The 25,099-nt window shown below is 44.3% G+C and overlaps 1 protein-coding gene across 8 annotated transcripts in view; it reads left to right on the top strand.

Annotated features, from left to right (window-relative positions):
- MINDY4B (MINDY family member 4B) overlaps window positions 1-19,872 on the top strand; it is an 80,560-nt gene extending 60,688 nt beyond the window's left edge. For all 8 annotated transcript variants that reach the window (XM_030215911.1, XM_030215907.1, XM_030215914.1 and 5 more), the window contains 6 exons: window positions 1,398-1,463; window positions 4,095-4,165; window positions 9,398-9,470; window positions 12,855-13,028; window positions 15,038-15,218; window positions 19,534-19,872. In XM_030215911.1, the coding sequence (XP_030071771.1) occupies window positions 1,398-1,463; window positions 4,095-4,165; window positions 9,398-9,470; window positions 12,855-13,028; window positions 15,038-15,218; window positions 19,534-19,676 (708 nt within the window). In that variant the 3' untranslated portion in view covers window positions 19,677-19,872. The remainder of the gene's footprint in view (window positions 1-1,397; window positions 1,464-4,094; window positions 4,166-9,397; window positions 9,471-12,854; window positions 13,029-15,037; window positions 15,219-19,533) is intronic.
- Window positions 19,873-25,099: the final 5,227 nt, after the last annotated feature.

Genomic DNA, 25,099 nt, shown 5'->3' with positions numbered 1-25,099 from the left:
CTACTACTTGTCTATTTCCATAGTGATACTGGACATACACAAGCCAAATAATTGAGCAGCTCATGGCGAAGAAGTATCTGCAGACTTTATAACTATGGGGGTAGCTAGAAAATTACCTTCAAATGACCAGGGATAAAAAGAACACAGGGAGAAAGTAAAACTTAATTCTTTAGTTTGATCTTCACAGCGTTGCGTACGTCTAATAGCGCTGTAGAAATGACAAGTAGTAGTAGTAAAGTACATTGTGGGGATGCCCATGCTGGAATCATTTCTGTAAATGATGATTCAAGGGAACTGAACCCGGAGAGGTGCTAGAGTCAATTGTAGCAAATGGGATTAAGCACAGAGTTCTAAAAACTGAAATATGAAATTGTAGAACTGTTACTAGTAATTTGCACCATATCATTAAAATCTGCCACTGTACCTCAGGATTAGAGGGTAACCAATGTACTGATCATCCTTAAAATAGTGGCAACTATTTTTAAGAGAAGAATTACTATATGTGTAGATAAGCATGACATAAAGAGGACAGGCCATCATGGGTGTTTGCCAATGATGAAGCAGCCCAGCCCCCGTGAGCTCAGAATACATAGAGCCGGGGGCTTCTAGAGGCAACACCTCTTTAATTCAATGATTTATTCTGTGGTCAAAGTGTATGCCAGTTGTGCTTATTTATATCTCCTTCATATCTGGGTTTGTTATATGGATAACGTAGTAAGAGGGAGATAGCCTTCAGTATTCATTTTAATTGATAAAGAGGACAGGCCAACATGGATTTACCAAAGAGAAGCCATGCTTTATTAATGAATTAGAAGTCCTGAAAAGGGTGAATCAGTTGATATGGTGTGTCTGGATATTCAGAAGGCATTTGATAAAGTTCCTTGAGAAATTTTTTTAAAAACTACACTTCAAAACAGGATTTTACAGGAGAAATAGATTTTGCTTATATAACAATGCAAAATATTCCCTAGCAAGTGTGAGTATATTAAAATAATTATGCATACAGTCATTCAAAAAATGCATAAATGGGAGGAAAAAGCCTCAGTAGACTCCAACAAACAGTGCTCTTCTTATAGCAATGAAGTCCTAGTGGTCATCGTCGGCTGAAGACACCTCCCACAGTACATAATCTTTTAATCAAAATTCTAAAAAATCATAAACACACTTATGACACCTTCTGTAAATGTCCCACTACAAACAGTGGTAAGCATTTCGATTTGCTGCATCAGGGTACGTGGAACAGATCTGAGCCACACTTGCCACTGTTGAAGACAGGATGCTGGGCTCGATAGATTTTTGGTATGACTTATCTTATTCAGATTAGGGACTAGGGATTTTACTGTGATCTGCTGTTCAGTTGTTTGGTTTTACACAGTATGCTATTTCCTGATTTGCAGCTCCTGCTCTTTGAAATCTATGGAAAAGAAGCAGTTCAAACATTTATCCATGATCACATCCATTGTGTAAGTAAAGAAGTAACTGATTTTCATTGAGCCCAATGAGTCACTAAAAACGTTCAGGAGGCAGAATATTTAAATCCTTGTCCTCTCTTCTCTGTCGTCTTATCCAGGGCTGTAGCAAGCTACGTGCAGGTAGTGTGGCCACACAGGGCACAAGGAAGGTGGGGTGCCAAAGGGAAAGGGGGAGGGTGTAAGGGCTTAGGCAGGGACTTGATAATTGATAATGACTACTCAATGCTCGACTACTACCTTTGTATACTTGAGGCATATTTTCAAAGCACTTAGCCTTCCAAAGTTCCATAGAAACCTATGGAACTTTTGAAACTGAGCCAGGCCCGGGACGGGGCCGCTGGCCCCACCCACCCACCAGAACTGCAAATACCTTGGCTGGCGGAGATCCCGAGGCCCCACCAGCAAAAGGGGACTTCCTTCAGAGCTGCTCTTTCCTCTGCCGCATTGCCTGCCCCTGCAGCTGCTTTTTCTCTCACGTCACGCATGCTTGGTTTCAAAACCAAGCATGAGTAGCCTGAAGGGAAAAGCAGCCGCTTGGCAGGCAATGCGGCAGAGGAAAGAGCAGCGCTGAAGGAAGACCTCTTCTGCGAGGGGGGCATGGGGGGGGGGGAACCCCGCCAGCCATACCAGAGGTCCTGCTGTGTCTTCTCCAGGTCCTCCCCAGCCTCCAAGGGGAGCCTGGCGCCAAAGTTTTCTCTCTTCTGCTTCTGTCGTGACGTGATGACCCAGGTCCCGTCAGGAGCAGGAAAGAGAGAGAAACCCCGGCACCGGGCCCCCCTTGGAGGCCCCCAGGGAATTTTGCTCCCTCTGCCTCCCCCCTCAGCAGCCCTGGGTGGGACATGGACACTGCTCCCCTTGGACAAATCTGCGGCAACTTATTACTCATAGCGACAAATCTTTATCTCTAAATATCATGCTTTAGAATTAATGAGACAAACAATTAAAAGGTCAATATTCAAAGCAGTTTAACCAGATGAGTGGCTCCTGGCTGCTTAAATTGCCTGTTCAGGGCTATCTGCCGATGTCCAGAAGCATTAAACCGGTTAGTGCCATTGAATATCAGCACTAACCGCTAAAGTCATAGCCAGCTAGTTTATGGGCGGTCCAAGAGTGGAGTCAGTAATTATGCAGTTAAGTGCCAATGTTCAGCACTTAACTGCCTAAAATAACCATGGCAAATTGGACCATATAAAACTCAGTCCTTGGTCTCACTTAGGCAAATTAGGGGTCCTTTTACTAAGCTGCGGTAAAAGGGGTTTGCGCTAGCATCAGTGCATGTTTTTGACATGCGCCGAGGCCCCCTTTTACCGCAGCAGGTGAAAAAGAAATGGCCATGTGGTAAGTGACCCACTTACCGCAGGGCCATTTCGGTGGGGAGCCCTTACCACCACCCACTGAGATGGAAGTAAGGGCTCCCGCGCTAACGGCACTGCCTGATTTTTGCTGGTTAAGTTCTGGCACTACAAAAATAGGACATATTTTTGTAGCGCCAGAAATGGTGCATGCTGGGGGTGAGAACTACCGCCGGGCACCTGCAGTAGCCTGGTGGTGTTTCAGATTGGTGTGCATTAAGCCGGCGGTAGGCTTACCACTTAGTAAAAGGGACCTAAGTACTGATGTAATTGATTTGCCTCCCAGAAATTCATCGGTGTCATCTCGTGCTTATCTTAATCTGCACTATCCTTCCTGCAGGAATCTAAAGTACAAGTCAATCTATGCTTCTTTCTTTTCGTTCATCAGCCCGCAATCCTGGCATGCTTTGCCGAGACTACTGAAACAGACCTCGGACCACCAATCATTTAAAAAATTACTAAAAACTTATTTGTTTAGTAAAGCCTATCCCAAAATCCACAATACTCTTTAAACCCCTATTTCCGTTTTGTTTGATTACCCGCTTTTTACCTTATGTCTGCTTCCCTTTTGTTGCTCGTGTTTCCCCATCCATATTCTCTTATTTAGCTGCTTACGTTATTGTATTTGTAAATTTTTTATATAACTATTATATCCTACTGTATTATGTAATTTTCTTGTAAAGTTGTTAGCCACATTGAGCCTGCACAAGCTGGGAAAATGTGGGATACAAGTGAACCAAATAAATAAATAAATAAATAAATATTGCACTTAACTGGATGAGGGATAACCAGCTGCACAAACCCAGATAATTAATGCCAACAGTGGCCAAAAAATTGCTGACCGTCACCAGCTGAATATTTACCTTTAAAAATTTTCCCTCATACAGAATTGAGGAATTTTGTCTTAATGAATTACTTGCAAAATGTACTTTGAGTTTATGCAAGTTGAATGTACAATATGTATTCTTGCTGTAAACCAATTTAGGTTGAACTTTATTTAAGAATAAATGTAACTTACTACTACTACTTGTCATTTCTATAGCACTACTAGACGTATGCAGCGCTGTACACTTGACCATGAAAAGACAGACCCTGCTCGACAGAGCTTACAATCTAATTAGGACAGAACATCATCTAAGTCACAGGTCTCAAGGGAACCATGATGTCATTTGCCATAATATCCATTGACAAATGATGGTATAACAAATGGGATATAGAAGAAAAATAAATAAACACCATAACAGTTATTCCCTTTTCTCATTTTTATTAGTTCAAAAGTGAAGGAAGTCATGGGGTCATCTTATTTCTCTACAGTTTGATTTTTACTCGAACGTTTGAAAAGTAAGTGCCATAATTTATGACTCTCTTCTCAGCTTTTACATTAATTCATTTATGTTTTTGCAGTTGGTCATAGCCCCTCAGCTCCCTTATGATAATCAATAACTCACGTATTATTAGGGCTACCACCTCTTTCAAATCAGTCAAAAGAGGTTGATCCACAGCCCTCAGTTTCCTGTGGCAGATCAATTCTGCAGCAACTTTACATTTTAACCTGCTCAGTATTGAATTGCACTATGAAGAAAGGCTGAAGCGGCTAGGGCTCTTCAGCTGGGAGAAAAGACGGCTGAGGGGAGATATGATAGAGGCCTATAAAATAATGAGTGGAGTGGAACGGATAGACGTGAATCATTTGTTTACTCTTTCCAAAAATACTAGGTCCAGGGGGCATGAGATGAAGCTACAAAGTAGTAAATTTAAAATGAATCAGAGAAAAGTTTTCTTCACTCAACGTGTAATTAAACTATGGCATTCGTTGCCAGAGAATGTGGTAAAGGCGATTAGCTTAGCAGGGTTTAAAAAAAGGTTTGGACAGCTTCCTAAAGAAAAGTCCATAGACCTTTATTAGAATGACTTGAAGGGTTTGATTTAAAAAGCCGGAGGGAAACACGGTTATTGTTCATATAATGTAACCTTGCATTTTGTTAAGCGATGAGTTGTTATTATTGAAGAATGTTAATTTTCCTTTTTCAACACTTTGTAATCCGTTTGGTACTGTAAACTGTTGCTTCTGCCTAGGCACCAATAAAGATATTTAAAAAAAAAAAAAATGACTTGGGGAAAATCCACTGCTTATTTCTGGGATAAGCAGCATAAAATGTATTGAACTTTTCTGGGATCTTGCCAGGTATTTGTGACCTGGATTGGCCACTGTTGGAAACAGGACACTGTGCTTGATGGACCATCGGTCTGTCCCAGTGTGGCAATGCTTATGTACTTATGTATTTACTAGTAAAAAAGCCCCGTTTCTGATGCAAATGAAACGGGGGCTAGCAAGGTTTTCTTCAGAGTGTGCATGTGGGAGTGTGTGTCCCTGCCCTCTGCCCTCTCTCCCTCCCCCCTTGGAGTCCAGTCCTTCAGTGTTTAGTTTCCTGCTGTTCTGTGTTACAGAGAGAGTGAGGGCATCTCTCTCCCCTCCCCCTCTGAGTCCTTCACTGTTACAGAGAGAGGGATTTGGTGCTGTGCTGTTTTCCTTCACTCATGGGGAAACCGGATATCTCTGGCGCTTCACACTTCCGGCTGGAGGCTTCAGAACGTTGGTCTTGCCTTTTATATATATAGAAGATAAGGGCTGTGTCTGATAGGGGCTACATAAGTGTTTTGCCTTAAAAATCTGCCCCTAGTGAATGGATAAATTTTGCCTATAAATCAACGTAAGGCCATAATTTATCCATTTAAGTTGAACAAATGCCAAGGGCATGTGGGGGGAGGGTAAAAGGTTACACAGATAGCAATATTTAGATGCTATCTAGGTGTCTTTATATGGATAGGTTATCCTTTTATTCAATATTCCAACGTACACAGGTTTACTGGCAAAACATTTGCATCTAGATATCCTCATAATTTGTCTGGATATCTTTATCCATGTATGTAGATTGCTTAAATAATATTCCTCAAGTTATGAGGATAACATATATTCAACAGTCCAACTTACACAGATAAACTGGCAGATAATTTGCATATAAATGTCCCCATAATTTATGTAGATACCTTTATATGTGGCTGTCTCTCTTGGCACTGAAGTTAATCACCAGTACTGGACTATGACAGGTACTTTTCTTCACTCCTGTGGGTCCAGAAGGGAGAGGGCAGATCAACTTACGGGTTGCATAGAATTCACTGACGGACCACATGTGGAATGCGGCCCGCAGGCAATAGGTTGTCCACCCCTGCCTTATGCCTTCCCTCCAATCTGCTTACTTACTCTGATACCCCATATCCAGTGGTGTGCTGGTAAATATTTAACAGGCTCTCTCCCCGGTCCACCTCTGTGCCCCTCGTCCACCTCTGCACCCCTCGTCCACCTCTGCGCCCCTCGTCCACCTCTGCGCCCCCCCCTCCCCCCTCAAAATTGCAGAGCTGGCTATAGCCAGGGAGAGAGCCTTGCATTACTCTCTCCAGGAAAAAAAAAATTAAATGATCCCAGGTTCCAATCTAATTCATGTTTAATGTGGGTTAAAATGCCATAAATAAGTAAATAAATATAAACCTTTAACGTTGAGCACCTGATTCTCAAAGTGGACATATTCCAAACACTATAATGAAAATGATTTTTTTTTCTACCTTTGTTGTCTGGTGACTTTGTTTTTCTGATCATGCTGGCCCAGTATCTGATTCTGCTGCTATCTGTCCTCTTAACTCCGTTTCCAGGGCGTCCTTTCCATTTATTTCTTTACTTTCCTCCTTTCTTCTTCTTTCCTTGCCCTACATCTGTAAGTAAAAGCTGAGTCCTTCGCAGACTTGACTGTCCAGTGGATCCAGCTTCTGCCTATTTTCTCCATCTATGTGCAGTTTTTCTCCTCTCTTCCTTTTCCCTCATCTCATCTCCTTCCTCTCTCTTCCCTCCCCTCCATCCATGTCCAGCATTTCTTCTCTCCATTCCCTCTCCTCCATCCATGTCCAGCATTTTTCCTCTCCTCCCTCCATCCATGTCGAGCATTTCTCCTCTCTCCCCTCCATTCATGTTTATCTCACTTCCTCTCTCTTCCCTCTCCTCCATCCATGTCGAGCATTTCTCCTCTCTCCCCTCCATTCATGTTCATCTCACTTCCTCTCTCTTCCCTCTCCTCCATCCATGTCCAGCATTTCTTCTCTCTCCCCTCCATCCATGTTCATCTCCTTCCTCTGTCTTCCTTCCCCTCCATCCATGTCCAGAATTTCTTCTCATTCCCCTCCATCCATGTTCATCTCCTTTCTGTCTTCCCTTCCATCCCCTCCATCCATGTTCATCTCCTTTATGTCTTCCCTTCCATCCCCTCCATCCATGTCCAGAATTTTTTCTCTCTCCCCTCCATCCATGTTCATCTCCTTCCTGTCTTCCCCTCCATCCATGTCCAACAATTCTCCTCTCTCCCTGCCTTCCCCTTCATCCATCCATGTCCAGCAACCCTCCTCCCTCCCCTGCCCTCCCCTGCCCTCCCCTCCATCCACCCATGTCCAGCAACTCTCCTCTCCGCTCCCCTCCATCCACCTATGTCCAGCAACTCTCCTCTCCCGTGCCCTCCATCCACCCATTTCAAGCAACTCTCCTCTCCGCTCCCCTCCATCCACCTATGTCCAGCAACTCTCCTCTCCCGTGCCCTCCATCCACCCATTTCAAGCAACTCTCCTCTCCCCTGCCCTCCATCCACCCATTTCAAGCAACTCTCCTCTCCCCTGCCCTCCATCCATCCATCCATCCATATCAAGCAATTCTTTTCTCTCCCCTACCCCCTCTATCCATCCATACCCAGCAATTCTCCTCCCTCCCTGCCCTCCCCTCCATCCACCCATGTCCAGCAACTCTCCTCTCTCCCCTGCCCTCCCCTCCATCCACCCATGTCCAGCAACTCCTCTCCCCTGCCCCCCTCTATCCATCCATACCCAGCAATTCTCTTCTCTCCCCTGACCCCTCCATCCATCCTTACCCAGCAATTCTCTTCTGTCCCCTGCCCCCTCCGTCCATCCATACCCAGCGATTCTCCTCTCTCCCCTGCCTTCCCTTCCCATCCATGTCCAGCGATTCTCCTTCACCCCTATCCTCCCCTCCCATTCATATCCACCTGCCCACTCTTTTCACCCCCAACATCCCCCCTTTTCTTCCTGCCACAGTGCCACCCTGCGTGGTTTAAACGGGCAGGGCTTTCAGTGACGCGGCCGCTTCGACAGAGGTAATAAAAAAGATTTAACCCCCCCGGGGGGTGCGGGGTGGGCGCAGGCAAACGTGGGCTGGTGGAGGTGAGGTAAGTGGGGTAAGCATGGCTTGTGGCGCCCTCCTGCCATTCTTACCTCGTTTACTGGAACTGGCTTGCTGTGCTGAACAACCGGCTCGCAAGATCTTAAAAAATTTAACAATCGGCTCTTGCGAGCCGGCTCCAGCACACCACTGCCCCCCTGGTTTGGCAGGCGGGGGTCCCCAACCCCCTCTAGCTGAAACCTTCGTCCAGCACTGATCTCTGGTGCCACCGCATTGCCTGCCCTGCTCTCTCTTCCCGTCACGTCCGGCATGCTCCTTTTAGTGAAATTGAGCATGCTCAGTTTCACTAAAAGGAGCGTGCCAGATGTGAGGGGAAGAGAGACCACGGCAGACAATGCGGTGGTGGCGCGGCATCAGAGACCTGCACTGGATTAAGGCAACAGCTAGTGTGGGTTGGGGACCCCCACCAGCCAAGGTATTTGCGACAGCAGTGCTTCATTAGTGGAGGATGGGGACCTCCGCCAGCCAAGATGTACAGCAACGGCAGTGGGTGGAGAGCAGCAGGGCAGAGAGGCAACGGTGAGTGGAGCGGCGAGGTGGCGGAGGGGGGGCAGCAGACCAAAATGTGCCCCCTCACCTTCGGCTGTGGCCCCCTCTCACCTTGATATCTGGCTACGCCCCTGGCTCATACACACATTCTCTCTCTGATCCTATCATTCGCACACAGACCTGAAATCCTTTCCTCTACAATCCCCTCCTTTTCTTCATCCTCACAGAGCACAGTGAGGAAGAGAAGAGGTGTTCAGGTTGTCATTGTGGCTTCTGCCCTGACCCAGGCCCAGGTCTCCTATGGCAGTTCTTCAGAAAATAGTGAGTTCCAAGGGCTGGAGTTTGTAGAATCATGGAAGACTGGGGCACTGGTTTTAACCCACTGCATGCGGAGAGATATAGTTCTGGTTTCTTTATGGGAAGTAAGACTGCATCTCCGTGCACAGTGAGGTGAATGCAGAACTGGATCAGCCTCTTTGGGCTACTGAATAAACTCTTGTGTTAGTGGTTTGTTTTGTATCAACAAAAGAAAAGGTATACAACATTAATAATATTTTAGTATGGCCTGGTTTTCACTCTAAGCTGATGAACTCTTTTAACAGAATGTTCTGGAATAGCTAAAAGAAGGCTAAGTAGGATAATAATAGGTTTCCACAATTTTTTCTTCTTCTAGTTATATCATAAGAAAATTACTGTCATTGAGGCATATTTCTGTATCATTATCATCCTAGGTATACTTTCATTGTACTTGTCCTACAATTTATTACTTAATAATAATCTGGTTTATGTAGGCTCCGAAAAGATTTAGACTTCACAACATCACATCTGCTACAATGCAGTCTTGGAAACTTCATTTGTAAACAGGTGGGTTGCTTTGATTTTCTTTTTTTTTAATGTTTCAATTTTTTATTGAAGTATTTAGAACATACATCAACTGTTTGCTTTGATTTTCTAACTAACCTTTACAATCTCAGCTATGAACTTCTAGCAGCTTACAGAGTATGAATGCATCTCCAAAATTCTGTAATGGGATCCTCCAGACTGAGAGGCATGTTTTGGAGTAGACTAATGACTTGTCATCTATGTTGGAAGCATGCATTTTCTAGTGCTCTATGTGAATCTTTTGGGGGGGGCAGAGCCAGTCACTTCTCAAATACAAATATGTCACAGCAGTCTTCAAAGCTCCTATGAATCGCTTGTTTACTCTTTCCAAAAATACTAGGACCAGGGGGCAAGCAATGAAGCTACAAAGTAGTAAATTTAAAACGAATCCGAGAAAATATTTTTTCACTTGGTGTGTAATTAAACTCTGGAATTTATTGCCAGAGAATGTAGTAAAAGCAGTTAGCTTTGCAGGGTTTTAAAAAGGTTTGGATATCTTCCTAAAAGAAAAGTGCATAAGCCATTATTAAAATGGACTTCGGGAAAATCCACTGCTTATTTCTAGGATAAGCAGCATAAAATGTATTGTACTGTTTTGGGATCTTGCCAGGTACTTGTAACCTGGATTGGCCATTGTTGGAAACAGGATGGTGGGCTTGATGGACCTTCGGTCTGTCCCAGTATAGCAATACTTATGTACTTATGTCATCTGAACATCAAGTATTTCTCAAATGTTTTCAACAGAAACAAGAAAAAATTCTGGTGATCACACTAGAGAGGTTACATAACAAATTTGATAAGACTGCTAAGCATGAGGAAGGTAGCATTAGGAATAATATGCCTGAAGATACAGCCATGAGATTCCTTCAGTATATTTGTCTTCCCCTCCACCACCCCTACTCTCATCCTGGCTCCTCCCAACTTTCATTCTTTCCACTCTGATCCCCAGCCCTCGTTTAGTATTTCCATTTCTCATTCAATCTAGATAGTAGGAGGATAGCTGAACTCTTCCTGGTTTCTCATCCACTGCTGCCCTACAGTTGTTTCTCAATCATTCTTTTGCCACCATGAAGATTTAGAAACACAAAAAACAAAAATGATGGCAGATAAAGACCAAGTGAGGGAAAAGGGAGTAGGACAGGTAGGCTCTATCCAAACAACGAGGGAGACATATGAGATTCCAGATCTTTATTGAAGAACAATAAGGAACTCGACATCGCTGCCATGTTTCGACGCTTATGCACCTGCATCAGGAGTCCAGACACATTCACAATATGGTCCGTGATACCATAGGCAATTACGCACCAAAATAGTGGTTAGGGTGGTGGACTTTGGTCCTGGGGAACTGAGTTCGATTCCCACTTCTGGCACAGGCAGCTCCTTGTGACTCTGGGCAAGTCACTTAACCCTCCATTGCCCCATGTAAGCCGCATTGAGCCTGCCATGAGTGGGAAAGCGCGGGGTACAAATGTAACAAAAAAAAAAAACGGTGGAGAAGTGGCAGGTACATGCGATAGGGACCAAGTTACAGAATAGTGCCTATGTGCACTGAGGGGTTCTTTTACAAAGGTGTGTTAGCGTTTTTAGCGTGCACTAAGTTTTAGCGTGCGCTAGAGACACCCATATATTCCTATAGGTGTCTCTGGCGTTTAGCGCATGATAAAAATGCTTGTGCGCCTTAGAAAAAGGACCTCTAAGTGCTCTAGCATGTAGCTGCCAGAGGGGGTGATCACGCGAGAGAGGCATGGATGGGTCATTGTTGTTTCGACCATTCCAGCAAACTCTTTATGGAATACTGTCAGTTCCATGCACGTGGTGCCACATTTAGTTGCAAACATTTGTGCCTGCCATTTTCTATTATAGAATACTAACTTAGCACTCAGATTTTGTCACCTAGGGGTCGATATTCAAAGTGATATATCCTGCCAGAAACAGCTCCTGGCTGGTTAACCTGTTTGGTGCTAACCTCTAATTTTCAGCAGCACTTCACCAATTAATGCTGCTGAAAATAACTGGTTAGCACTAAACTGAAAACCAGTTATCTTGGGGGGCATTCCGTGGGTGGAATCAGCTCTTGGCCAGTTAAGTGCTGATATTCAGCACTTAACCGGCCAGGTTAACCGCATAAATAGAACTGCATAAAAGTCAGTCCTGTCTTTATTCAGTAATCCATAGCCGCTTAAGTGCTGAATATTGCACTTCACCAGCTATGGGTTAGCCAGCTCTGGAAACCTGGAAATTCGATGTCAGTGCCTGCATATGGGTTTAATGCTAGTGGTAATCAGCAGAACACTGACCGCTGCCGACTGAATATTGGGTCTCTAATTTTAGTGCCCTTTGTAGAATTGACCCGTGAAGCAGCATTTTAGAAAAGACCTCCAAATAAGACATCCAGGTCAGGCAATCCAAAGTTCACTAGTAAAGCCTGTGCAGCATGAACATCCATTTTAGAAAAATAGATGTGTACATTATCAATGAGCAACACAGAAACATAAACATCTCCGTGGCAGCAAATGAACAGCTATGTTATGAAATGGCAACTTAGACATTTATGTACTGGAACATAAATAGTTAAGTCAACCATTTTAGAAACACAGATATCTGCTTCTTAAGCTGTTGCAAAACCCAGAATCCCCTACCAGTTTTAGTTTTGCAGGAAGGACACCAACCACTGAAGGATGAAGGAAATGCTCTCCTAATCCCTCCAGTGCAGCACTGCTAAATAGGAGTATTTCTGAAGCCTGGAGATCTCAAGTAGCAAGTCTAACTCCAGATTGTCCAACGTTTTGGACATAGTCATTCATTCCCCTTCTGAAATGGAAAATAAACATTTTTTTTCCAATTCACATTCCATGGGGCTGGTAATCTTCATAAATGGGTCCTCCTCTGGGTGAAAGGCATTGGATGGCAGGAAAAGATCTGGACTGGACATCTGCTCCATTGTTAATAGGGAAGTGCATCAGGCCAACCACCTCACTGGAATCTGATGAAGCATAAATATATCCAAGATCCCTGCTACTGGAGTCCTTGGATCTCCAGAAGGGTAGACCCTAATCTCACCCTTCAGCTTTATCATCCAAGACACTGTACTACCTACCAAAAGAAAAAGCTTAAACTGTGACAATTTCCAAGTATCCTAAGTGGGACCAAAACAAATCAGTTATCAGTGTCTACATGCCATCTTGCCTCCAAAAAGAATGCTTGCAACCTTTTGATAGGAAAAACAGAAGTCAAATAAAAAATGTTTCAATTTTAATCCTATTCTTTCCAAATGAAAGAGATTTTTCTTTTCCCTGAACGAACCATAACAATTTTTGCAGAGAGGGCAGTGTCCACTTAATAAATGTTGTGTTCTGTCACCTCCAGGCTCTGATAAATATGATGCTGACAGGTAGATCCAGTCCAAATGTCTTTAATGGTGATCAGAAATTTGATAGTGAAACTGAGGCACTGAAATCCCGGCATGGAGTCCTTACTCGCAGTGATGTGGGGTATTTACACTGGAACAGAGAGAAAATGGAGCATGGCAGTCTGCCACAGGTGAGAATTCATTTACTTAAGCACCATTGTCAAGTAAAAAAAAAAAAAAAAAAACCCAAAAAATCACCTTTAAGTGTAAATAACATTTTAGCAGGTTGATACCTTTTAAAGTCCCCCACCCCTAAAGAAAGAAAGATGTTGTGAGATTATGGGGCTTATTTTAGAAGCCTTTACATTTGTAGATCACATACACATGCAAGTGGTGATTTCAGAAAGCTACTGTTTACACATGGAGATCCTCACCATGCAAAGATTTCAAGGGGGCATGATGGGGGTGGGCCACAAATCTACATTTGTATTCCCCATTTTACAATGGAAACATACATATATGGGGAAAAGACATCTGTTGGCTGCAGCTAGTGCAAAATACATAACTCAGAGTTATCAATAAGGGAAATTCGACCATATTACACCCTTACTGAAATCTGCCCACTGGCTCTCTATCTCCTATAGTATCGCTTACATACTGCTTCTCTTGGTATTTAAAAAACTGTCCTCAGAAGAGCCTATTTACCTCTTCTGGCATTTAGGGGCCCTTTTACAAAGGCACGCTGAAAAATGGCCTGCGAGAGTGTAGACACGTGGTTTGGGTAAGCGCAGAATCATTTTTCAGCGAACCTGTATAAAATGCCTTTTTTTAAATTTTTGCCGAAAATGGACGTGCAGCAAAATGAAAATTGCATCCATTTTGGGACTGAGACCTTAGCACCAGCCATTGCCCTAGCAGTAAGGTCTCAAGCGGTAACTGGGTGGTAATGGTCTACGCGCATAAAATGCCGATTACTGCTCGATTACCGCACGCATGCCATAAAATAAAAATATTTTCCAGCACGCCTAGCAGACATGCATCAACGAATCAGTATAACAGCTGAAGGGCAATGGCAGTTTCATAGAGACTTCTGAGCGGAAGTCAGATTTTACACTTTGGTGTTGGACCTAGCATCATTCATCACCTTCGTTGTATCTGGTATTCTTTATTCACACGGAGGAATTTTCTTCTTGTGTCTTCTTGTCTGTTTCTTTGTGCAGACAGAACATGATTGGAAAACAATGCACACTGAGTCGAAAATCAAATCTACACGTTATTTCCTGAGCCCACCCTTTGGAACACTTCCCTTCACTCATGCTGAGGGTATAACAGTATGTACATTGTATAAGCCAATACAATTGTCACTGAAATGAGACAACTTTCAAACAGGCCAAGCAGCCCAAGCAAATTGCTATTTATGAGACTAAATGGCTTTGAAATTCGTCCGTATATAGTTTTACAATTTAAAAATAAAGAAAACTATCTGTTTTCATGGGGACAAAATCTGTAAAATTCTAATTACAATAAAAAAAAAATTCCTACCTCCCCACTCCCATATTCCATCCCCATTTCAACCAAGTGACTTTATATTGACCTTCAATATTCTCAGATTTGCCCTTTCCAGGCATTACTCGTCCTTTGGCACCAGAAAAGAGTTACACAGCTTGTATCACTTTTATGAGACAGTAATTTTAGAATATTATTCTATGATAGAAGATCTCAAGGCTTTAATCTTTTCATCTAGATTCTTGTGATACACTTCACAGTGCATAACATTGAGAGCAATGACAAAGGACCCAATATTTAGCAGTACCTATCCAGATAGGAGTGGCTCTGACCCAGAAGAGTGCCACTCACTGGATGCCATTGAAAATACTTCAGAACCACTCCAGCACTATCCCAGTAGTGCCTGTGTGGTCCATGGGGAGAGTCCAATTAGCAGCAATATTCAGTCCACTAACCAGGTAACTTTCTGGATAAAGTTAGGACAGCAGTTAATTATCTGGGTTCCAGTCTGAATATTGTCAATATCTGGATAACTGCTGGTAGCCAGGTTACATACAGATATTCAGGACCAACTGAAATCCAGATACCACCACTGAATATCTGGATAAAAACCTGCAGTTTTTAAATCAACTTTACACTTATCACCTTAGGATGATAAATATACTTTAGCCTATTCTTTCTTTTCATACCTCAGGTTGGAAGCATGCTGAAAACCCCTAAATTACCCATATGGCTGTGTAACATCAATGGAACATACAGTGTCCTATTCAGCACAAATAGGTTACTCTTATCCGACTGGAAAGTGGAACATCTCTTTGATCTTTATTACTATAATGGACAAAAATCTCAGAACAAAACCATTCATCTTACAATCGGTAGGTACTTCAATTTCTAGGTCTAATTTCAGCCTATGCTTTAATTTATATAGAAATTAACATTAGTGTGTTTCTGTTTTGCATGTGCAAAACAACCCACCATGAACAGGGATCAGAGGGTGCAGAGAGCCCAGATGAGGCTATTAGATAAACCGGCATAAATTAAGGGACAGGGCTCTACAAATAGAGTGATCTTCACCAGATTTTCTGAAGGCCCAAGATTTAACAAAGTAGTCCAAAAGTTTCAGTAATGACTAACAGGCATGTTAGAGTCATAGGGCCGTGTCATTCACAGCTATTTAAGCATTTTCCTTACACCAGGGTGACTGTGAGGGTTATGAGAGAACACTTGCGTGCCCTTTTACTAAAGGGTTGCCGCATGGCAACCCAGAACTACCGCCAGCCCAACATTGGTGCCGGCGGTAGTTCCACCCCCAGTGTGCACCATATCCAGTGCTAGCGGAAATATTTAAAAATATTTCCGCAGGGGGTTACCCGGCGGTAATCGTTGCCCAGTTACCGCCAGGTTAGTGCGGAAGCCTTTACCGCCACCTCAATGGGTGGCGATAAGTGCTCTCCTCCCCCCCCCCCCCCCCAAAATGGCCAAGAGACATGTGCAAACTTACTGCACGAACATTTCTTTGGTCAGCCTTTTTACCTGCTGCGGTAAAAGGGGCACTGGTGCAAGGCAAAGCCTTTCCCTCTTTCTTCTCTCCACTTTCGGGATCTCGGGGAGGTCAGGGCCTTTCCCTTTCATAAGTCCCCTTTATTCTGGGCAAATCCACCCCCCCCCCCCCCTTTATTTTGCCTGGTCAAAAGGCTTTTACTCCCAATTTCCTTGATCCCTACTTCCAGGTTCCTCTTGACTAGTCCGATTAACTTCAAAATCTGCCTCAAATAGTGCAAGTAATATCACAGTCCAAAAAAGGAAAAGTACAGTCTTGGCGCTTTCCTACCTCCACCAGGGCTTGGCAGCCACCTCCCTATCAGTGTTTACTTTCTCACACTGACCCACCTGCTGCTTCCATAAACAAACTTAAAAGGCTTATACAAAAAAATGTATGTCAAAGTAGAGAAAAGGTAAAGGATCAAAAATATGCTTTCCTCTGCTGTGTGTGTACCAATGGGCTGGCTCCTTCCACCTCCATTTCTGCTGGGCCCTCCTCAGCCTGAAGGTTTGTAAGCTCCAACTCCATAGTATCTGTCTCTTCCTCCTCCTGATATTTATCCCGCCCCTCGACTTCCTCCTCTCTAGTTAGCCTAGGGACTGTTCAAGGAGGTTAAATTGAAAACAGGAGATGGCGTGAGCCCATTATGGGGGCTGAAGACAGTAGACAGTAGGCAGAGCTTGCCGCCATTTTAGTTCACCCAAAACAATGGCCAACGCCATTGAAAATAGCAAAAGCTTATTAAAAAAATAATGGACTGCCTATGCATGGTAAATTTGTTAAAAAGTCTAAAGCTGTTCCAGTTGGATAGGCAGTGCCTTAAAAAGTGGAGGATAAGGGATTTTATTTTATTTATTTGACAGCTTTTTTTTTTATTTGAAAACTTCTAGATATAAATATCATGAAATAAAATTGAATATCACTAAAACAGCTTAAAAATTATTGTAGCTGGTAGAAACAGCAGTAATAAACTCTGTATTTTGTACTCATTTTTCTACACTGTTCTATAGAATACAGTAATACATGGCCAAATCTCAGTGAGGATATCCTGTTTCCTGATGAGATTACTGTTGTTGTAATCTGCCTTGGGAAGCCTGGTATTATAAAGATGGAATATACTGAAATTAAATGGAAGTAAAAATAAACTCGCCTTTCATTGTGGCTCATGGAATCACATCTTCTTGCAGATCTCTTTTGTTTAAACATAACTAATTGGGCTATAAGCCCCTAATGCAATCCATTGGTTTTCTTATATTTTGTTCTTGTGATGACTTATACTGTGCCAAAACCGAAAACTCTTCTCTCTCCTATCTGATCGATAATAAAAGGAGCTTGTTGTGAACACTATCTACTCTAAAAGGTTGTTTTGTGGCTGTACATGAGGAATTGTGATATTGCATATATAAATATGTGTTTATGTTCCTAGTCATGCATAGGTTATATAATCCTTTCAAGAAAGACAGTTAATCGTTTAACTTATAAGTGGAACATAACCACAAAGGCATAGTATGGTCACATTTTCAATATAATAATACTAGAGCCGAGCTAGAGAACAGGTTCTTTTGAGTTAGTCTTCACTGGACCAAACTTGCTTTCCTTGTGCCATCATGATCCAGTTGGATAGGCAGTACCTGAAAAGGTGGAGGATAAAGCATTTATATCCCACATTATTCAAAGCAAATTTGGGTTCAATGTGGCTTACATTTGAAAATACAGTGAGACAGAATAGTAGAATTCAGTAACATCATAGGAGCAAGTCAATGGCTATGTCTGAAACATTTAACAAAGATAACATTGCCATACATACCCAGCTGAGAATTCAAATGTCTGTCCTTTTAATGATGTCACATGTTCAGAAATCATAGCCATATGTATAGACAGTTATTCAAACATTATCACATGCACACACCGGAACAGGCATCCATACACACATTGCAAAAGTAAACAACTTCTACAGCACAACACAGTTTATTCCAAATTGTTTAACCACCCTTAGGTTTCACTTTTGGGTTTAACAAGCAGTATCATGTGCATGTAAGGTCTGGATTAATTAATTAAAACAATCAAAGTTTAAAGCAAGTGCCCATAATATGTAAGACTTGGTAGCAATAATGAAACATTGATGGAATATTCACATAGCTGGCAGCCAACATATTTATTTTCCACTGAACATAATTATCTTTGTATGAACCCGACGGCTAATAGTGTGCTGCTGGATACTGTATTTTGGTGGTGTATTGTTTGCCTTCCTAATAAAATCACACTCATGTATATACAAACACACAGCCGAAAGACAAAGATTTTTTAGAAAATGCTTTTTACAACCACACTGACTTGAAGAAGAAATAAATATATACAACAGAATGGACAATGTTGGCACATTTAAACTTACTCTGGACAGAACTTCTGCATGAAGGAAGCTTTTCCCACATTATTCAATATCTGTGTTTGCAATAGTAGTAATAAGAAAATTAAGTGCATTTTTATAATACATCACTGCATTCCACAAAAGGTGCAAGTTCCCACATACCATCTTTTTTTTTATATACACACAGGAAAAAAAGATATTAAATGCTCCCAGGTTTCAACCTAATTAAGGTTTAAAAAAAACCTTTGTACTTATAAATAGAAATTCTAAATGTTGAGCACCTGATTCTCATAATATGATGTCTGTTTTGGTAGCCCTTTACTAGGTGAAAACATCTATGAATGAATACAATGCCTGCTAGGGAGTCCCTATAACCAACCCCTCCAAATGACACACTGATTACGATTTAGAACAAATTAGCATTCTAACCGATGAAACCGATACTTCCTCTGTGTACATTCATATGTTGCACAAGCCGGCATCTTTCAAAATGTAAGTGAGATCAAATAAAAATGATACCAACAATTAAAAAAACAACAACTTGGATGCAGCAGCTGGTAGGTTTGTTTGCTTTGGGTGTACGAGGATGACGGCTGCGTGAGGGAAGCAGGGCTGCGCCGGCTTCAACCTTTTGATGTCATGTTGTCTCCTGTTCTCAATCTAACCTCCTTGGGACTGTTCCTAGCTTCATAGGCCCCTCTTTCCTATGACGGACAACTCTGTGCTTAGGGAACTGTGATCCCTCCCCTTTAGAACTTTTCCTGGGGGAAACGGGGCTCTTATCTAGGGCCTCCTTACAATATCAACAACCAGTTTTAAAGCAGTTTAGTAAACTTGATGGTCCTTGTCAATAAGGTTTCAGTATGCAAAAGGTTTTCCAGTAAGTGATCATGCACATATCTCTGTTGTAAATGTAGGATGTGTTATGTAAATTGATTGTAAACTGCAGGTACAGGTGCATGAAATGAAATGGTCATAGTTAAGAGATATGTGATACATTTGTCAAAGAGTTTAACATTGCACTTTAGATATATTCTGAATACACTATACATAAATTAAAAGGAACTATAATCATGTTAAATATAGTAGGGAACATGTATCAAATATCTGTGCTGATTTTACCCCAGTATAAAAAGTGTCACAGATGTAGAAAAGCATACATGGAGTAATTTTAGCAATAACTATATTTTCCCCATTATGGAAGCCTAGCTGCGCTATCTAATTTACTCTCCCAGTGTCATCTATTACCACATACTCTGATGGCGTATTCTTCTTTCAGATACTCATTCTCATTACTGGGAAGGGAGGCATCATGGGGATGAAACTGATATAGAGAAACGATTTCCCTCATTGGAGATGACCATCCGAACCAAGTGGAGAGGAGCAGCTATCAACTGGAATGGGACTGTTCCATTCTTTTAAACATAAAAATGGGCAAGAATTGAGATTCAGTTCATCCTGGTAGAGTGGCTGGAAAAAAAAAACATTTTACTGATTTTGAAAAATAATGATTTAACTGGTTTATGTATGATTAATGTTAATGTTTGGCAAGTGTTTTCCAGTACGTTTTGCTATCAAACAGACTAACAGAAAATCAATGAAACTCATCTAAATAATAAATGCATATTTTTTTTTCTTTAAATTCATGACTTGGCTTCATCTCTCAAAACTTCAAGTGGAACTCACATTTGCTTACATAAGAATTGCCATACTGGGTCAGACCACAGATCCATCTAACCCAGAATTCTTGTTTCCAACAGAAGCCAATCCAGGTTACCAGTACCTGCAGGATCCCAAAAAGTATTAAAGTTCCATGCTACTAACCCCCAGGGATAAACAGTAACTTTCCTACCCAAATGACAGTTTATAAACCAGTGTGTCAAAACTGTAGATTTCAACCTTGAATGGGGCAACGCACACTGTGTTTGGGGTTGCAATATGGGTGGGCACTAAATAGGCACATCATTATGACATGCTTTGGTGGGGTCACAACTGCTACAATCATGGGATCATGGCCAGAAAAAAGTTCAAGCAGCACTGCTAGACTTTTCTTCCAGGAATTTGTCCAAACTGTTCTTAAAACCTGTTTTTATCACATGCTCCAACAACGAGATCTGGAACTTAAATATGCTTAAATAAAAACTAACATTCTGTTTGTCAACTGTTACCTCATTCTAGAATCTTGTGCACACATTATCGAGCTTAGCATGCAAAATTGCCTTCACAGGTTATTGAATAGTGCCAGTTAGGTGCATAAGTTCATTGGCAAATTAGGTGCTTAACCAATACTGATAATTGGAGTTAACCGGCGCTGATAGGCACTATTTGCAGTTACTCACGTAAAACTTAGGGGCCGTTTTACAAAGGCATGTAGGCGCCAATGCATGCCCAATGCGCATCAAATTGGCACTACCACCCAGCTACCGCATGCCCCGGGCAGTAATTCCATTTTTGGTGCACGCCCAAAATACGTGGTAGAAAATATTTTCTATCGCATGGCACTTACCCGGCGGTAATCAGCAGTTGACGCAAGTTGAATGCTTACCGCCCAGTTAGCGTGTGAGACCTTACCGCTAAGTCAGTGGGAGGCGGTAAGGTCTCAGGCCAGAAATGGGTGTGCACTGGTTTTAATTTTGCCATACGTTCATTTTCCAGCACAAAAAAGGCGCCTTTTTACCAGGCGCACTGAGGAAATGGACCAGCGTGCATCCAAAACATGCACCTACACCAGAGCAGGCCACTTTTAGGCGCTCCTTAGCAAAAGGTTCCCTAAGCAAGAAAAACTATACTATAATTGCAAGGGAGCAAGCATGTGGGAGGAGCACATGCGGGTAAGAGGCGTGCCCAGCACTTACACGCCAAGATTCTAGAATACTGTCAGTTATTGCAACATTTAGTTGTGGTCAATTACACCAGCCATTGGCATGGCATAAGTGGCCACAACTCCAAGTAAAAGCTGACTTTTGCTAGCATTCTGTTATAGAAATTACGTAATTACCAATATAGAATTTATGTTTAGAACACAGTATTCTAACGTCTACATTTCTGTGACCTATTCATAATTATCCCCTTTATGTTTCCAGGAGCACATCCATCTTTAATATATACGTATGTTGTCTGGGAACTCCTCCTTAACAGTTTTAGTATCCAAGAGACCTTTCCATTCTTTGACCTTCTCCTAGCCCCTGCTGTCTGCTAACATACATACTTATTCACATATTTCTTCCAATCAGGATAGATCAGTTTCTGAGTCAGGCAGTGTGAAGTGTTTCCAAAGAGAAGGACCAGAAAGAAAAATGGAAAAACCCTTGGATCAAAATTCTTTAACAGACCAGATGGGAATTGGTCCATATCGACTGCAATGAATGTAATGGCATAGACTCTACAGGCAACTGTAGCCAAAGCTAGTATTATAGAATGCTGCAAATGCTTTTGTAAGGATATCGTGTAGCACAAATTGTTATACTGAAGTGGGATTTTTCAGGCATTTTAAAAATAATGTAACTATAAAGCATGAAACAAAATACTTGGCTGTTGTATTTCAGAAGTAAAATAGACTGAAAAGACGAGAACCTGGAAAAATGAACAGAGAATACTTTTCTTCAAACTATGGACATACTCATTCTATAAATGTTGTTCTCCGAGGACAAGCAGGCTGCTTGTTCTCACTGATGGGTGACGTCCACGGCAGCCCCTCCAATCGGAAACTTCACTAGCAAAGTCCTTTGCTAGCCCTCGCGCGCCCGCGCGCACCGCGCATGCGCGGCCGTCTTCCCGCCCGAAACCGGCTCGAGCCGGCCAGTCTTCTTTTGTCCGCACTCGGTACGGTCGTGTTTTCGCCGTGTCGAGCCCCGGAAAGTCGACCTCGCGCGTCCAATTTGTTTGAACGTGTTTTTTTTCCTTCGGGAAAGCTTTGTCCTAGTCGGGAAGTGCTCCGGAAACCCCCCGCCGGGTTTCGTGTAAATCCTCCCCGTACTTCCAGCTTTTTTGCCCCGGTAAGTTTTCTTTCGTCGTCGGGGTAGGCCTCTTTTCGGCCTCGGTCGAGATTTTTTCTCCCTCTAAATTTGGTGCTTCAAATTTCGCCATTTCGGCTTTTGATTTCGCCGGCGTGATTTTTCCGCCCATGACATCGAAGCCTTCCAGCGGCTTCAAGAAGTGCACCCAGTGCGCCCGGGTTATCTCGCTCACTGATCGACACTCGTCGTGTCTTCAGTGTCTGGGGGCCGAGCACCGCCCTCAGAACTGCAGTCTGTGTTCCCTGCTTCAAAGGCGGACTCAGGTAGCGAGACTAGCCCAGTGGAACGTGTTGTTCTCGGGCTCTTCGTCGGCATCGGCACCGGGATCTTCGAGTGCATCGACGTCGTCAGCGTCCAGACCATCTTCCTCGGCCGCCCCTGCATCGAGTGCATCGAGGCATCGGGCCTCTGCATCGGCGCCGAGACATCGGATAGCTGCATCGACGTCGGTGGTACCAGGACCTCGTCTGCTGATGTCGTCGGACGGTGGTGCATCGGGTGGAGTGCAGGTGAGGGCTGTCCATTCCCCTGCTGGTGGCGGTGAGCCCTCGGGTGGGTCTCCGCCTACCCTGAGGGCTCCTGCGGTACAGCCCCCCCGAGATCGACCTTCTTCAGTCTCGGCCCCGAGGAAGCGACGGGTGGATTCGACGTCCTCCTCGTCGGTGCCGGGGAGCTCCGGTGACATGCTTCGGAAGAAATCGAAGAAGCATCGACACCGGTCTCCTCCCCGTGTCGGCACCGAGAGCTCTGGGTCGCCGAGGGATTCGGCACCCAGCAGGCATCGGCACCGAGGGGACCGCTCACCCTCTGTTCAGGAGGTGTCGATGCGCTCCGCTCTGGACAGCCCGGAACAGCCTCCACGCCCGGAACAGGTACTGATGTCGACGCCTGCATCGACCTCTCAGCCTTTCTCTGCAGCCGCTCTAAACGAGAGCCTCCGGGCCGTTCTCCCAGAGATTCTGGGAGAGCTGTTGCGCCCTACCCCTCCGGTACCGGCGGTGCTTGCGCCACCGGTACCGTCGAGCGTGGCGCCGGCTGGCCCATCGCCCAGGTTGAGGTCCCCGACGTCGGTACCGCGTGCGGTACCGACCGCGGCCACCTCCCAGGAAGGCTCCCCGACTACGTCGGCGGAGGGAGCTTCGCCGATGCGGGCGAGGGAGTCTACCTCTCGACGCCCCCATCGTGGACGGGGTTCCACGGAGTCGAGCAGGGCGAGGTTGCAGACACAGGTCCGTGAACTTGTGTCTGACACCGAGGGTGAGGCCTCGTGGGAGGAAGAGGAAGATCCCAGATATTTCTCTGACGAGGAGTCTGGGGGTCTTCCGTCTGATCCCACTCCCTCTCCTGAGAGACAGCTTTCTCCTCCCGAGAGTCTGTCTTTTGCCTCCTTTGTCCGGGAGATGTCTACGGCCATCCCCTTCCCGGTGGTTGTGGAGGACGAGCCCAGGGCTGAAATGTTTGAGCTCCTGGACTATCCTTCTCCACCTAAGGAAGCGTCCACTGTTCCCTTGCACCATGTCCTGAAGAAGACATTGCTTGCGAACTGGACCAAACCATTAACTAATCCCCACATTCCCAAGAAGATCGAGTCCCAGTACCGGATCCATGGGGACCCAGAGCTGATGCGCACTCAGTTGCCTCATGACTCTGGAGTTGTGGATTTGGCCCTAAAGAAGGCTAAGAGTTCTAGGGAACATGCTTCGGCGCCCCCGGGCAAGGACGCTAGAACCTTAGACTCCTTTGGGAGGAAGGCCTACCATTCCTCTATGCTCGTGTCCAAGATCCAGTCTTACCAGCTCTACACGAGCATACACATGCGGAATAATGTGCGGCAGTTGGCGGGCTTGGTTGATGCTCTTCCCCCTGAGCAAGCCAAGCCTTTTCAGGAGGTGGTCAGGCAGCTGAAGGCGTGCAGAAAATTCCTGGCCAGAGGAGTTTATGACACTTTTGATGTTGCGTCCAGGGCCGCTGCTCAAGGTGTGGTGATGCGCAGGCTCTCATGGCTGCGTGCCGCCGACCTGGAGAATAGAATCCAGCAGCGGATTACGGACTTGCCTTGCCGTGCGGATAACATTTTTGGCGAAAAAGTCGAGCAGGTGGTAGAGTCTCTCCACCAGCGGGACACCGCATTCGACAAGTTCGCCCGCCGGCAGCCTTCAGCTTCTACCTCTACAGGTAGACGATTTTTCGGGGGAAGGAAGACTGTTCCCTATACTTCTGGCAAGCGTAGGTACAATCCTCCTTCCCGACAGCCTGCGGCCCAGGCTAAGCCCCAGCGCGCTCGCTCTCGTCAGCAGCGTGCGAATCAGCAAGGCCCCGCGGCTCCCCAGCAAAAGCAAGGGGCGAGCTTTTGACTGGCTCCAGCAGAGCATAGCCGACATCCAAGTGTCAGTGCCGGGCGACCTGCCTGTCGGAGGGAGGTTGAAAGCTTTTCACCAAAGGTGGCCTCTTATAACCTCCGATCAGTGGGTTCTCCAAATAGTCCGGCAAGGATACACCCTCAATTTGGCCTCTCAACCTCCAAATTGTCCACCGGGAGCTCAGTCCTACAGCTTCCAGCACAAGCAGGTACTTGCAGAGGAACTCTCCGCCCTTCTCAGCGCCAATGCGGTCGAGCCCGTGCCATCCGGGCAAGAAGGGCTGGGGTTCTATTTCAGGTACTTCCTTGTGGAAAAGAAAACAGGGGGGATGCGTCCCATCCTAGACCTAAGGGCCCTGAACAAATATCTCGTAAAAGAAAAGTTCAGGATGCTTTCCCTGGGCACCCTTCTCCCCATGATTCAGCAAAACGATTGGCTATGCTCTCTGGACTTGAAGGATGCCTACACA

Source organism: Microcaecilia unicolor, chromosome 10 (genome assembly GCF_901765095.1).
Source record: "Microcaecilia unicolor chromosome 10, aMicUni1.1, whole genome shotgun sequence".
Lineage (NCBI taxonomy): Eukaryota > Metazoa > Chordata > Amphibia > Gymnophiona > Siphonopidae > Microcaecilia > Microcaecilia unicolor.
The sequence above is the reverse complement of the archived record's forward strand: the minus strand, read 5'-3'. Positions and strand labels throughout refer to the sequence as shown.